This window comes from Geotrypetes seraphini, chromosome 2 (assembly GCF_902459505.1).
Source record: "Geotrypetes seraphini chromosome 2, aGeoSer1.1, whole genome shotgun sequence".
NCBI classification, from domain to species: Eukaryota; Metazoa; Chordata; class Amphibia; order Gymnophiona; family Dermophiidae; genus Geotrypetes; species Geotrypetes seraphini.
In genome coordinates this window covers 313,254,797-313,268,428 of record NC_047085.1, presented here as the reverse complement: position 1 = coordinate 313,268,428, position 13,632 = coordinate 313,254,797, and the positions used below count along the sequence as shown (strand labels likewise).

The 13,632-nt window shown below is 39.2% G+C and overlaps 1 protein-coding gene across 11 annotated transcripts in view; it reads left to right on the top strand.

Annotated features, from left to right (window-relative positions):
- The window catches only part of NEK11 (NIMA related kinase 11), a 539,441-nt gene that overhangs the window by 312,053 nt on the left and 213,756 nt on the right, over nucleotides 1-13,632 (top strand). For 8 of the 11 annotated variants that reach the window (XR_004538011.1, XM_033930006.1, XM_033930009.1 and 5 more), the window contains one exon: nucleotides 6,208-6,304. Coding sequence is in view for 9 of the 11 variants with exons in the window: in XM_033930006.1 (XP_033785897.1) it covers nucleotides 6,208-6,304 (97 nt within the window). In the remaining 2 variants the exon portion in view is untranslated. Of the gene's footprint in view, nucleotides 1-5,152; nucleotides 5,280-6,207; nucleotides 6,305-13,632 lie in introns of those variants that run through there. The other 3 variants (XR_004538012.1, XM_033930014.1, XM_033930015.1) reach the window with 2 other exon arrangements.

The following is a 13,632-nucleotide window of genomic DNA, read 5'->3' as shown; positions in this document are numbered from 1 at the left end:
GAGGTGGTGGAAACAGAGACTGTGTCTGAATTCAAGAGGGCCTGGGATAGGCATGTGGGATCTCTCGGAGAGAGAAAGAGATAATGGTTACTGTGGATGGGCAGACTAGATGGGCCATTTGGCCTTTATCTGTCATCATGTTTCTATGGTGCGGCCACACCTCGAATGCTGTGTGCAATTCTGGTCGCCGTATCTCAAAAAAGATATAGCAGAATTAGAAAAGGTGCAGAGAAGGGTGACAAAAATGATAAAAGTGATGAGAGACTTCCCTTTGAGGGAAAGCAAAAGCAGCTAGGACCCTTCATCTTGGAGAAGAGATGGCTCAGGGGAGATATCATAGAGGTCTATAAAATACTTAGTGGTGTGGAATGGGTTGATGTGACTAGGTGGCATGAGATGAAGCTACTAAATAGTAGATTTAAAACAAACCAGATAAAATATTTCTTCTCTCAACATGTAATTAACCTTTGGAATTTGTTGCCAGAGAATGTGGTGAAAGCAGTTAGCTTAGCAGGGCTTAGAAAAGGTTTGGATAATTTCCTAAAAGAAAACTCCTTAAGCCATTAGGACGGATTTGGGGAAATCCACTGTGTATTCCTAAGATAAGCAGCATAAAATATGTTTTTCAGATACTTGTGATCTGGGCTAGCCACTGTTGGAAACAGGATGCTGAGTTTGAGGGACCTGCGGTCTCTTCCTGTATGGCAGCTCCTATGTTCTTATAGGCTGATTATTCTCTGAATGTAATATATGTCTGTCAGAATCTATTATGTTTTGACTGTAGTTACTCTTTGCGGCCCCCTCCTTTTCCCCAGACATTCCACCCTAGGCAACCACCCAGTTTACCTAATGGTAAGGCAGGCCTGGATGTCATGTTTTAGCAAGTATCTTGTAAATGTATGCAGCTGCATTTTTGCTGTGATTTCAGCTACTGTATATCTAGGGTTACCAGACGTCCGGATTTACCTGGACAGATCCTCTTTTTAGAGGACATATCTGGGTGTCTGGACGGCTTTTCAAAACCTAGCTCTTTGGGTTTTGAAAAGCTGCTTCTTTGGGACCATGTCGGAAGGCCATGGTGATATCATGCATACACGCATGTGACATCATTGTGTTGCATCCGTGCATGCAGGGATGCCCTCCCGACCGATGAGAACAGATTGAGGGGGTGGAGCTGCATGCAGGGCTGGGGTGCATTGTGGGTATAATTGGGCAGAACTAGGATGTCCACGTGGCGGGGCTATGGGTCCGGATTTTATTTAACTAAAATCCGGTTACCCTTTGTATATCCCTATGTTAAAGAGCCTAAAGTCATCTTGGCAGATCCACTAAACTATCGCCCAGTTTCTCAACCTGCATATGTATCTAAAATTATTGAGAAAATTTCTGCAAACCAACTGGAATTGTATCTCGAGAAGACAAATGCTTTGCATCCTTCACAAACTGGGTTTTGTCAGGGGTTTTCAGCAGTGCATGCTGTACTGGGGATCACTGACTTTATACATTGCATAGGAAGTATTGCTCATTTCTTTAGATCTCAGTGCTGCTTTGATCTAGTGGATCATGAAATTGATCACTTGAACTATTTTGGTGTTGTGGCAACCTTATCTCAAGTAGAGATCATTTCAGGTCTGATCTGCTGCCTTCTCTAAAACATATGATCTTATATGTGGTGAACCTCAGGGCTCAATCCTGGGGCCCATTGTTTAATATTTTTCTAACACCTCTGACACTTCTACAGACCCTAGAAGTTAAAATTTTCATATATACTGATGATGTTCGGTTACTTTTCTCAATTGAAAATCATACCGCAGAGGTGATTAGTACAATCTCTAATAAGCTTACATTTGTTACTAATTGATTAGCATATAATAAATTGAAATTGAACCCATCCATAACTACTATTTTCCTCTTTCCACAGCCCTTTCTGTCTGTGATTAATAATGTACAAATTCCACTTACACACTGCATTAAAATTTTGAGGATAATCATTGATTTTCATTTGAAATTTATTGAACATATCTCTGCTGTTGTGAAAAGTCCTTCTTTGTAATGAGACAGATCTATTTTGCATGTTCTTTCTTTGATGTTTCCTTTCTTTGTCTTCTTATCCAATCTCTAATAATTTTTCATGTTATAACGCTGTACATTAATTGGTTACACAGTACCAACATGGGGCTCATTTTCAAAACATAGAGATGTCCAAAAAATGACATAAAGCACACTTACCCAGTATTCTATAACTATGCGCATAACCTTTTGGAATGCCCCTGACACGCCCATTCCTCATCCATGGCCACACCCCCTTTGAGGAGTTAGGTGCCTTGTCTTATAGAATAGCATGCAGCCAGATACCTGTGCAAATTTTAATTAGTGCCAAGTAACATCAGTAATTGGTTGTTGGCACTCAATTATTGACAGTTAAGAGCTCATTAACCAATTAAATTGTACATGCATCTTAGCAGTGCACGCAGATTTGAGTACGCAAATTTGGGCTCCATATATAGAATCTGGGGGAGAGTGCATGAAAGTAGACACATAATTTTTGTGCATATATGAGCTTTTTAGATGTACATGTTATCACTCAATTTTATAAAGTACTTTTCTGTGTGTAAAATAGGTTTTAAACATTGAACAATGTTTTATTATAGTAGAATTACCCTCACAAAGGGTATTCATATTTCTCACCTATTGTTTGTGTGTTTGACTGAGTTGTGGGCAAAATAGACTACAAGTAGTGCAAAACTAATAATGTACAAATGGCAAAAAGCCTCAAATATTGGGAACAAAATGAAAAATAGGTTTTTCAAATACAACTTATGTTAGAAGAGAGGGCAAGACCTTAGATGCCTGTGCTAATGAAGAATAATAATTCCCAAATAGCTAATGCAGGGACAGGGTTTCTTTCATCGGTCTAAGCACCTCTCACAAAAATCTGGTCAAATACAATAAGGCAAGGCACGTATCTTAGTGCAAATCAGGTAATGCTGTAGCCCGACAAGACCCGTTTTGCCAATTATCTCGGCTTCCTCAGGGGATTTTTAAGAACTGCAACAAAGAATAAGTCTAACATTCTTCAGCGATCACCACCTCTCATGTGCTGAATTTGTTTGTCAATGCATAGACATTTGAGTTAATTAAATGTGTGGTTGAAATCAATGCAGTATTCTACAAGCGGAGCATTGAGTTTCCTTAGTTTCAAGTTGGACTTATGCTCGCTCATCCTAGTTTTTAAAAGGACGAATAGATTTCCCCACATAGAGTTTAGGACAAGGGCAAATAATTACATATACAATGTAATCCAATTTACATGTCAAAAAATGTCTGATGGCATATTTTTTTATCATCAGCAGGATTGATGAATTCTTTACCCTGTTGAGCCAATGAACAAATATTGCAAGACCCACACCTGTAAAAACCACAAGGGAAAAGCTTACTGTTGATCAGTGTGCCCATCTCATATACAGCTGGACTGAGGATATCCTTAAGGTTTCTCTCATGTGAAAATGCTATCCTCAGAGACACGTTTTTGAACAATAGATTAGTTTGCATAATTTTCCAATTCTTCAAAATTTTAGCTGGAACACCACCTTGTGATGTGAACCTCATAACACAGGTTTGTATGGATTCTTTAGGAGTGGCAACTGTTTTAGGGTGTAATCTAACAATAGATCTCTGTTGCAATACTTGGCTCTTTTGAAAGCACGGCGCAGCACTATTGAAGCATATCCTCTATTGATCAATTTTGAAAAAATAATTTTTGCTTGATATTTGAATTTGTGCAAAGTGGAACAATTTCTTTTTAGACGTAAGAATTGAGAGAAAGGAAGATTGTCCCTTAAATTACGTGGATGACAATTCTTGTACTCAAGAAAAGTGTTCTGTCGGTTGGTTTGATATGTAGATCTGTTTCGAAGTGGTCAGCATCTTGAATGATCTTTAAATCAAGAAAAGCGATCGTTGTGCTGGAATAATTCATGGTGAACTTCAAACACTCATTACAAGTGTTTAACCGGTTCAAAATCTTTGAGAGTTAATCTGTGGTTCCTTTGCAAAGGACCAAAACGTCATCGATGAACCGATACCATTTAAAGATCTTGTCAATAAATGGAGAATGGTATAGTCAGCTTGTTTCAAAATGGCAATAAATAAGTTAGCAATGGATGGTGTGACTGTCATACCCATTGCAACTCCCGACCTCTGCCTGTAATAGGTGCCATTATGCATGAAAAAATTTTCTTTCATAGTGAACCGTGCTAACGAAAGTAAAAAAAAACTGGTGGGAATGGTGTGGGGGTCTATCTCTGAAATCCCAAACCTCTTCGATCACCTTCAGCTCTTCATCTTGTGAAATAGATGTGTAGAGTGAAACAATATCAAAAGAAGCCAGTATGAATGGAAAATCTTTATCATCAATTTCGGCTAGTTTTTTGATCACATCAGTGGTGTCACAAATATATGACTTGATTTTAATAACCTCATTTCTCAAGAACTGATCTAAAAATATTGAGAGAGGCTCCAAGAGTGAATCTCTTGAAGACATGATCGGTCTGCCATGGGGATTTTTAGTGTCTTTGTTGATCTTCGGCAGTGTGTACAGGACCGGGGTTGTTGACCACTGTTTATTCAAAACTCTGTGATCTTTTGACATGAGAAAAACAGCTGAGAGTCCATCATCAGATATTCTCTTGATTACCCTTTGTAGTCTGCCAGTAGGGTTCAACGCCAATCTCTCATATGTCTCACTCACATTAAGTTGTTGACAGATCTCTGTATGATATTCAGTTTTGTTAAGAACCACAATAGCTCCCCCTTTATCAGCTTTCTTAATTGTTAAAGACTGATCGTTCTTCAAGCTGTTGATAGCATCTCGTTCAATCGTTAAATTATTCTGATATATGTTGCTCTTAGAGTCCCACTCAACAATGTCTTTTAACACACACTTTGAACGCATTCACAATTGGATTGATCGGAATAGGAGGAGACCAAGTGGAATGTGAGTTTACAACCATAAGATCTATGACCACTTCCTTGTCTGCAAAAAATATCTTAATCTATAGACTAATGTATTTGTTACAGCTTGTGGATACCGTTTTTATAATTTGTGGACACCATTTTGTATGGTTTTGATTACACTTATTCTTTGTTGCAGCTCTTAAAAATCCCCCGAGGAAGCCGAGATAATTGGTGAAATGGGTTCCGTGGGGTACAGCATTACCTGACTTGCACTAAGATAAGTGCCTTGCATTTTTTGTATTACATACTGGTCTTAAAGTAGCATCAATATATAAATTATTATTGTATTTATAATTGATGTCCAATTTTTGTGAGAGAACAATTGGACCCAACAAGGTCCATGTTTCGACACATGGACCGTGTTGGGTCCAATTGTTCTCAGTACATTAGGTCCTAAACACTTTCATGTGGATCATCAAGTTGTTTTAATAAAGCCTTTATCTTGGACATCAACTCTCCACAAGTCTCTTGATTTGGTTTATTTTCCTTTTGTAGAGGAATTAGGATCAACTCTCTTGTTTCAGTAGAGTATTTAGCTGCAATAGTAAACTTAGTATTACATGTAGGACGCTTGATTTGGTATAAACATGTGCATATAAATAGGATGATCAATGTGCCAGTAACATAAGTAGGATGATAGACTATGGCATAATCATGTTGGTATTAATAACTCTGTATTGTAACACTACCACAGAAATCCATGTATTTCAGTATAGAGCCCATGTAGCTCTATGTAACTCTGTATGGTAACATCTCTACAGAAGCTCATGTATTGTAGCATCTTTGCAGAGGCTGATGTAGATTGCTCTGAATTGACTCCCCAGTCATTAGTAGCAGTATAGAAGCTCTCAATAAACAATAAACCTATCTGGTTAAATGTCTTTCAGAAAAGTTTTGAATATTCCACTTAAATAGATTTATCAGAATCTCCTGCGTATTTTCAATTAAATATGGAATCTTGTTTTATTACCATATATGTGCCATTTCTTTCTGAAAGAGTATTGCTAGAAATCAAGTCTTTTAAAGCTGAAAATTTGCTTAATATTCTGATCAAGTCATTCTTTCAACGCTCATTTAATGTGTGCTCAACAGGTGAATTGCTTTTGTTCTCTGGCTGCCCTTCTGTTTATTTGCTGCAATTCTGATGAATGAAAGGTGAATAAGGCTGTGTCTCTCTGCATTGATTTGCAGGCACTAAGAATGTCACTATAGTGGCTCCAGCAATGCCTCAGGGATTGAGAACCATGAATGACACCATGGCTGAGATCAAGGTGAAACGCATGAGGGAGTGAGTATTACATAAATGCAGAAAAGAGTTGACTTGGGACTGAATAGGAAGAGTATAGCTCTCGGCAAATGATAATATAAGGCATGGCAAGTCCCAACAGACAGATACTAGCAGATGTGAATGTGGTGGTGGTGTAAATTTAAATGGATGGCAATTGTTTTATTTTGTTAATATACATTGAAGAAAACCATCTATACTCAATGTATTCATGCAAAGGATTACATTTTTGCCTTTATAAACATGTTTGAGGTTTAGAAATCAAGGAGACAGTGGGTAAACAGAGAAACAAGGGACATAATGGTGGGCATTTTAAGTAAATAATGTGATATATAGCAGATGCAACTGCATGGAATTGCAAAGTGGTTACAAAAGAGGAACACAGCACATTTGCTCAGACTTGACTAGTTTATGCATCCCAGGATAATTCATAGTTTCAAAGTTTATTAAAATTTTGATTAAACACTAAGGGGCTCATAATTTAAAAAAAAAGTCTAAAAAGTGGCCTAAATGGGTACTTGGTCGATCAAAAAGCCTGATCGTCCAAGTACCCATAATCAAAGCTGGTTTTAGACGTATCTAAAACCAGCTTAGGCCTTTCCCCTGCCTCTAAACGCAAAGAGCGAAAAGAGGCGTTTTTAGAGGTGGGGAAAGGGCTGGAGGTGGGCCGACCTAGACATAGGCGTACAGCAGGTGTAACCAAAACTTTAGGCAGGTTGCCTAGTCGGCACTTATATGTTTTGACTTAGACCAAGTCAAAACAGGTGTAAGTGCTGAAAAAGAGGCCGCTGAGCTGATGGCGGCTGCCGTGATCAGCTCAGTGGCCCGGCAACCTACCCACCCCCCACCGCAACCACAATGGCAGGAGAGATGGCGGGGGGTGTCTTGCGGGTGGGGGGGGGGGTGTTCGGCGGGCCGATTGGGGGTTCGGAGGACGTTTTTTTTTTTAGAATGGACATTTTTTCCTCCTTATATTTTCAACGTTTAGGGCCTTAGGCCAAAAGGGACTTGGACGTTTTTTTTTATTATGCCCCTCCACACATAGTATTCAAAGCGTTGTATATTAAAATAAATGGGGGAATTAATATTAAGACAAACATGACTTAGCACAGATCTACTAACATAACACCATAAACAGGAGCAGGACCTACATTGTTTTCTTCACATACAATATGACAAGGCACAGAGAGGTCAGTATCTGATTATCTTTTAACTAAGATATTCAATTGAGGCGTCCACTTGAGAAGTGTACATAATAAGGTGTGGTAAATTATGGCAGCAAAATTTACCATAGATTAGTGACTCCCATGGGAAACTGATCATTTACTACAGTGAAATTTACCAGTGGAGTCGCTAACCTGCTCACACAATAAATTTAATTTTGCATTGCTGCAGCTAGAAACATCATGTGTTCCTTGCTCCAATAACACAAAAATAGTGGGCTCCATTATCTTTAAAAGGGACCGGGGGGGGGGGGGTGGAACAGGGACCAACCCCTGATGGTACCTCCAAGTCCCAACCCAATCCAAACAAATTACCCCAAACAGATCACCTATCATAGAGTCCTGTGAAGCACCCCACCTCCAAAACAGACTTCACCCCCTCATTCCCTCCCCAGACCTACTGAGGGTTTCACATGGTGTCTGGTGGGTATCAATTTTTGACACAGAGACACTGAAGAAATTTTTATAGAAGTACATAATTATCATTCTTAAAAAAAATACATGAGAGAGATTTATTGTGTAACGTTTGCTATTGCTATTAAGAGCTTATTCTATAAATAGTGCTGTCTGAGCAGTTTGTACTGCCATGTTACTGAACTTATCTCTCTTTGCATGTTAGATTAGTTATTAGTTTTCAGGTCACTGTTAGTATTTGGAATCAAGGAGCAGTTTTACGAGATTTGTTATATTCTCCTTGGGGAATTTTTGTGGAGTGAGGGTAAGACAGGAGCAATCTCAATTGCTTCTGCTGTCAGATGCCCAACTTTAAAATGGCATTGTTTGACCCCTATTGGTAGTCTCATAGTATCACCAGAGGTCAAGCTACCAAATAAGGGTGCAGGACCATTCTGAATCCTACCACCCAGTGGGGCAAGAGCAACTGAGGAATACTTCTGCCCACGTTCTAGACACCAGAGAAACTTCCAGTAGGTTCTAGATGTTGGGGGTCTTGACTTCTAATATTGGGGAGATTTGGGGGATTGCTTTTTAATTTTGGGGGAATTTGGGAGTAGGGCTACATTTCATTGACTCATTTATTATTGAAACCAGTTGCTTTACTATATCCAATACCTTTTCTGGTTTCTCCTTGTTTGATATATTCACCCTGAACCCATTGCTTGGAAATATGTTTTTAAAAGAAAGCAGGCAGTTGATTCTCCCCAGCGGACTGCGGGGGGGAGGGGGGGAGCTCAGACACCCGGCAGGATCGGGTTGATGGGCTCCCGATAGTGGTGGCTGGTCCCTCTGCTTGTTTTTAAAAGAAAGCAGGCAGTTGATTCTCCCCAGCGGGCAAGGTAATGTATTCTTTTCCAATTTAACATGCATTTTGGGGATAATGTTATAAAGTGGGCATCAACATTTAGGCACCAAATATGCATGTAAATGAGCAGAATCCTGGCATAAAGACTCATAAAAGCCATTTCCCCAATTATACTCAGTTCTGCAACTATGTGCAAGGTTTGCAAGTGGGAATATAAATGAGTGGAGTCTAGATAGGGCACACATACGTTATTCAGGACTGGATGTTTCAAAATCAATTAAAGTTAAACATCGCTAAGACCGAAGTGTTATATATTGGTCGCGGGTAGAACTTGGTAGCATGTCCATCTGAGATTTCTCTTGCAGGCGAGGTTGTTCCAGTGAGAAGTCAGTGTAGGTATCTGGAAATTGTGTTTGATTCGACTTTGTCTTTCAAGGCCCAAATCAAGGCAATAATATTAGGCGTGTTTTTCAAGTTGCGCCTATTCCGGAGATTGCGTGATTACCTTTCTGATAATAATTTTCAGACTGTCATCACGGTAATAATAACATCTCCACCATTTATTTTGATTTGCTTAAATATGTCTTGCGTGCATTGCAGTTGGCATAAAATGCCGCCGTACGCCTCATTGTACATGCTTCAAAATTCAGTCACATTACTCCGATACTTCGAGAGCTTCATTGGCTACCTGTTGGTATGCGGGTCGAATTTAAGGTCCTCTGTGTGATGTTTAAGGTGCTTCAGCATAATTGCCCGTCAAATGTCCTACTCGTGAGCTACGGTCTTCGGACAGTTTGAAACTTGAAATTCCTTCATTAGCAGCCGTGAGGCTTATGGGGAATCGCAAATCCATGTTCTCTGTGCAAGGCCCGGCACTGTGGAATGCCTTACCTTTGACGGTGCGCCAATCAAATATTCTCTGGCATTTTAGGAAGGGGGTGAAAACTGTGTTATTCGAGTGCTTTTTTGGCGCTAGCCAGGCGACAGTGTGAGAGGGAGTTGTTTTTTGTTGTCCTTTGCTGCTACTTATTTGTCATACCTTTTATTATGATTATGTATGTTTTTATTGTTCCCTACTTAGATTTGTGGATAGGCGGGCTATAAATAATTTTTAATTTTTTTTTTTTAAATGTATCTCTGGAATCCAGGCGCATGCATAGCAAGATCTCACTCCTAAACAAAGGCCTCTATACCCAGTTACATTAATATTCTCTAAGAGAAAACAGGTGCCTGCTTTCCTTTATAAATAAGTTTCAATTAAGTTCCTCTTTGTAGCATTGCCCTCACAATAGAAAAAACCTTGTGTTATTCTCTTAATGTACATTATTACTACCCCTCTAGCATTAACCAGATAAACTACTGGTTAACTTTAGGCAGTAGTGTAGCGAGAGTGAGTGATGCCTGGGGCGGAGGTGCCCCTGTCCCGCTCTCTTTCCCCCCCCCCGCTCCCCGCTGCTGCGTGCGCGCCCCTTCCCCGTCCCTTTTTAAGTTCGGTGCAAGCAGCCACCAACTTGCTGCCCACATTGGCTTTGGTGCTCTCTCCGATGTCATTTCAAGGCGCGGGTCCCAGAAGTGATGTCAGAGAGACCGCCAAAACCAACGTGGGCAGCAAGTCGGTGACTGCTTGCACCGAAGTTAAAAAGGTACGGGGGAAAGGAAGGGGCGCCAGTGCCCAGAGCACGACCACGCCTGGGGCGGACCGCCTCTCCCTCCACACCCCCTTACTATGCCACTGCCTTTAGGCCATCTATTAGCACTATCCATTTAAAATGTAACTGTGTCCCCAGTATGCCTCTATCCCTGCCCTACGGTGTCCTCTAAATCTGTACTACCCAGATAGATCCTTTAAACATTGCCCCAGTGCTGCTAGGCAGTGCTATGATGTAATGCTGGTAAATGCAACTCTGCGTATCCCAATGCTTTGCAATAAAATTCAGATCTAATATAGATTTATGTATTTTCTCTTTGTGCATCTCTTCTACTTTGCAATTTTTATAGATTATAAAAAAAGTTTGATATGTATATCATGGAAAAGAGTTTATGAAAACCGAACACCTCAGGTGGCTAGCTGAAACTGAGCTGGAGACACGCCCCCTAGTGCTCTCAATGGATGAGGTAGGGCCACATCCACTCATTGGGCTCCTTTTACAAAGCCACAGTAGCGGCAAATACAATGCTGCCCATTCAGTTCCTATGGGCTGCGTCTCATTTGCTGTGCAGGACTTGCTACTGCGGCTTTGTAAAAGGGGCCCATAGTTTGCAATGACCCTCTCTAAAACAGTAGAAACCACAAAGCTACAATCAGTAACCATAAATCTATATCTTTGGAGCTCCACTATATTAAATTTTTTTAACATCTTGTTGGCTATAGTGGGAGAATTATGCTTTCCAAAAGATATATTTATTTTTGTACACAGATGATATTACATTATTATTACCAGTTCTAGAGGTATTATCTGCTGTCTACAACAATTAGAGACCTGGTCAGCAAAGAAAAAACTGAAATTAAATAGAGATAAGGTCAAGTATTTATGGGTTAGGTCTTCTGCTTCTCTATTATATATCTTATACTAGACTCTGATACCCTTCAGTTGTAATGTAAGCTGAAAATAATAGGAGTGATATTAGACTCAGAATTAACTACCGAGCCCCAGATCAACTCTTTGATTAAGAAAACACTTTTCAAAATGAGAATTCTGTGTCAAATTCAAAAATATTTTTAATTTACAATATCAGTACAATCATCTTAATAGCTTGATTATTCTAATTTAGTCTATGTAGGCTGTTCAAAAACAGTTCTGAAAAGACTGCAAACCATTTAAAACACTGTGGCACATCTGATCTATAGAAAGCATAAATTCAAAAGAATGACTTCCCCTTTGATAGAACCCCATTGGTTACCTATTAAATCTCAAATTTTGTTTAAACTTTGTACATTTGTATTCTGAAGTCTGTATGGCATGGTGCTGGATTATATGTCCTCTCTATTCCAGTTTTCAAAAAGAAACTCTTATGCAAGATATATTCATATTTACATTTTTCAATTCCCATCTTTAATATAAGTATAAAAAGGTACATTCTCAAACTTTAACTTACTGGGCCTCACAAATTTGGAATGCCGTACCTATTAGTCTTTGGCCAGAGACTAATAACCTAGTATTTAGGAGAAAATTGAAAGCTTTTCTGGCTGGCTGTTTTCTATTTTCTGGCTTTTCTGTTTATGTTGAGAGGATGATTAATAATATTGTAAATTCATCCTAGTAATGTGCTGTTCTCTTTCTACTGTGAACCACACCAAACCAGACATTTGGATGATAGCAGTATTCAAGGCTGTATTGTTAGAAAATATGAACTTGTTGAACTGTCATGGAAAGGGCTTTATTGATTGCTTTCTGGTCATTCTAACAGCACTGATCTTCACCTAAACTATGGGCTCCTTTTACTAAGGAGCGTTAGGGCCTTAACGCTCAGAATAGCGCACGCTAGACCTTAATGCCAGCATTGAGCTGGCGTTGTAGCGTGCAGTAATTTTGTGCGTGCGCTAAAAATGCTAGCGCACCCTAGTAAAAGGAGCCCTATATCTTTACCAGCAGCTGGTATTATGATTGGGTTGATGCCACTATTATTTTTTCTTCAGTATACAACAGTAACTCTTGTTCAGTGTCATGTGGTATGTTGTTCTAGAATCAATAATCCAAGAGCTGAGGAAATTCCTGAGATTATTGCATTCCAAGAATATATATATATATATATTACTCACACATAAAATATTAATAAACAAAGCCCCTGAATTCTTATAAAGATTTCTAATACCATATATTCCTACAAAATCCTTAAGATCTGAAGAAAAATCTTTGCTAGTAGTCCCCTTGTTAAAATTCATTTATTCAAGGAGGGATGTGATTTTCTGTTACAGCCCCTCAAATTTAGAATTCGCTCCCGATTAACATAAGAGAAGAAAAATTACTTAGTAAGTTTAAAAGTCTCCTAAAAAGTTTGCTTTTAAGGACGCTTTTAACTGAATCATTTAAATTTTATGATTTTACATTGGACTAGGAATACTGCCAAGTAAAAATTAAGTGGGTAACGTTCCCCAACCTCTTGTTTCATTACCTATCCTTTTTTATTTGTTTTTGAATTGTATTTAAGCCCCTTTCTTTTTCCCCGTCTCCCTTTCTCAGATGCATTAATTTACTAGAATTAGTACTTATTGTCTTGGGGGTTTTTTTGTTTGTTTTTAAAAAATTTTTATTTTAACCTAATTTTTAACTAAATATAAATCGCATTGGATTTGGATTTTGTGATTAAATCAAATATTTTAAATAAACTTGAAACTATCTATCTATCTATCTTTGAGGGAATAAACAGCCAGATGGATAAAGGGGAATCCATAGATATCATTTACCTTGACTTCCAAAAAGCCTTTGACAAGGTACTTCACGAACGACTACTCAAGAAGCTGTGGAACCACGGAGTGCAAGGGGATGTCTACCGATGGATCAAACACTGGCTGGCAGGCAAGAAACAGAGGGTTGGAGTAAAGGGCCATTATTACTCAGACTGGCAATGGGTCACAAGCGGAGTTCCACAGGGATCGGGGCTGGGACCACTCCTGTTCAATATATTTATTAACGACCTGGAGACGGGGACGAAATGTGAGGTTATTAAATTTGCTGATGACACCAAACTCTGCGGCAGGGTTAGAACCACGGAAGACTGTGAAGACCTACAAAGGGACCTAACAAGACTGGAAGAGTGGGCAAAAAGGTGGCAAATGAGTTTTAACATAGAGAAATGCAAGGTCATGCATGTAGGGAAAAAGAACCCAATGTTCAGCTACAAAATGG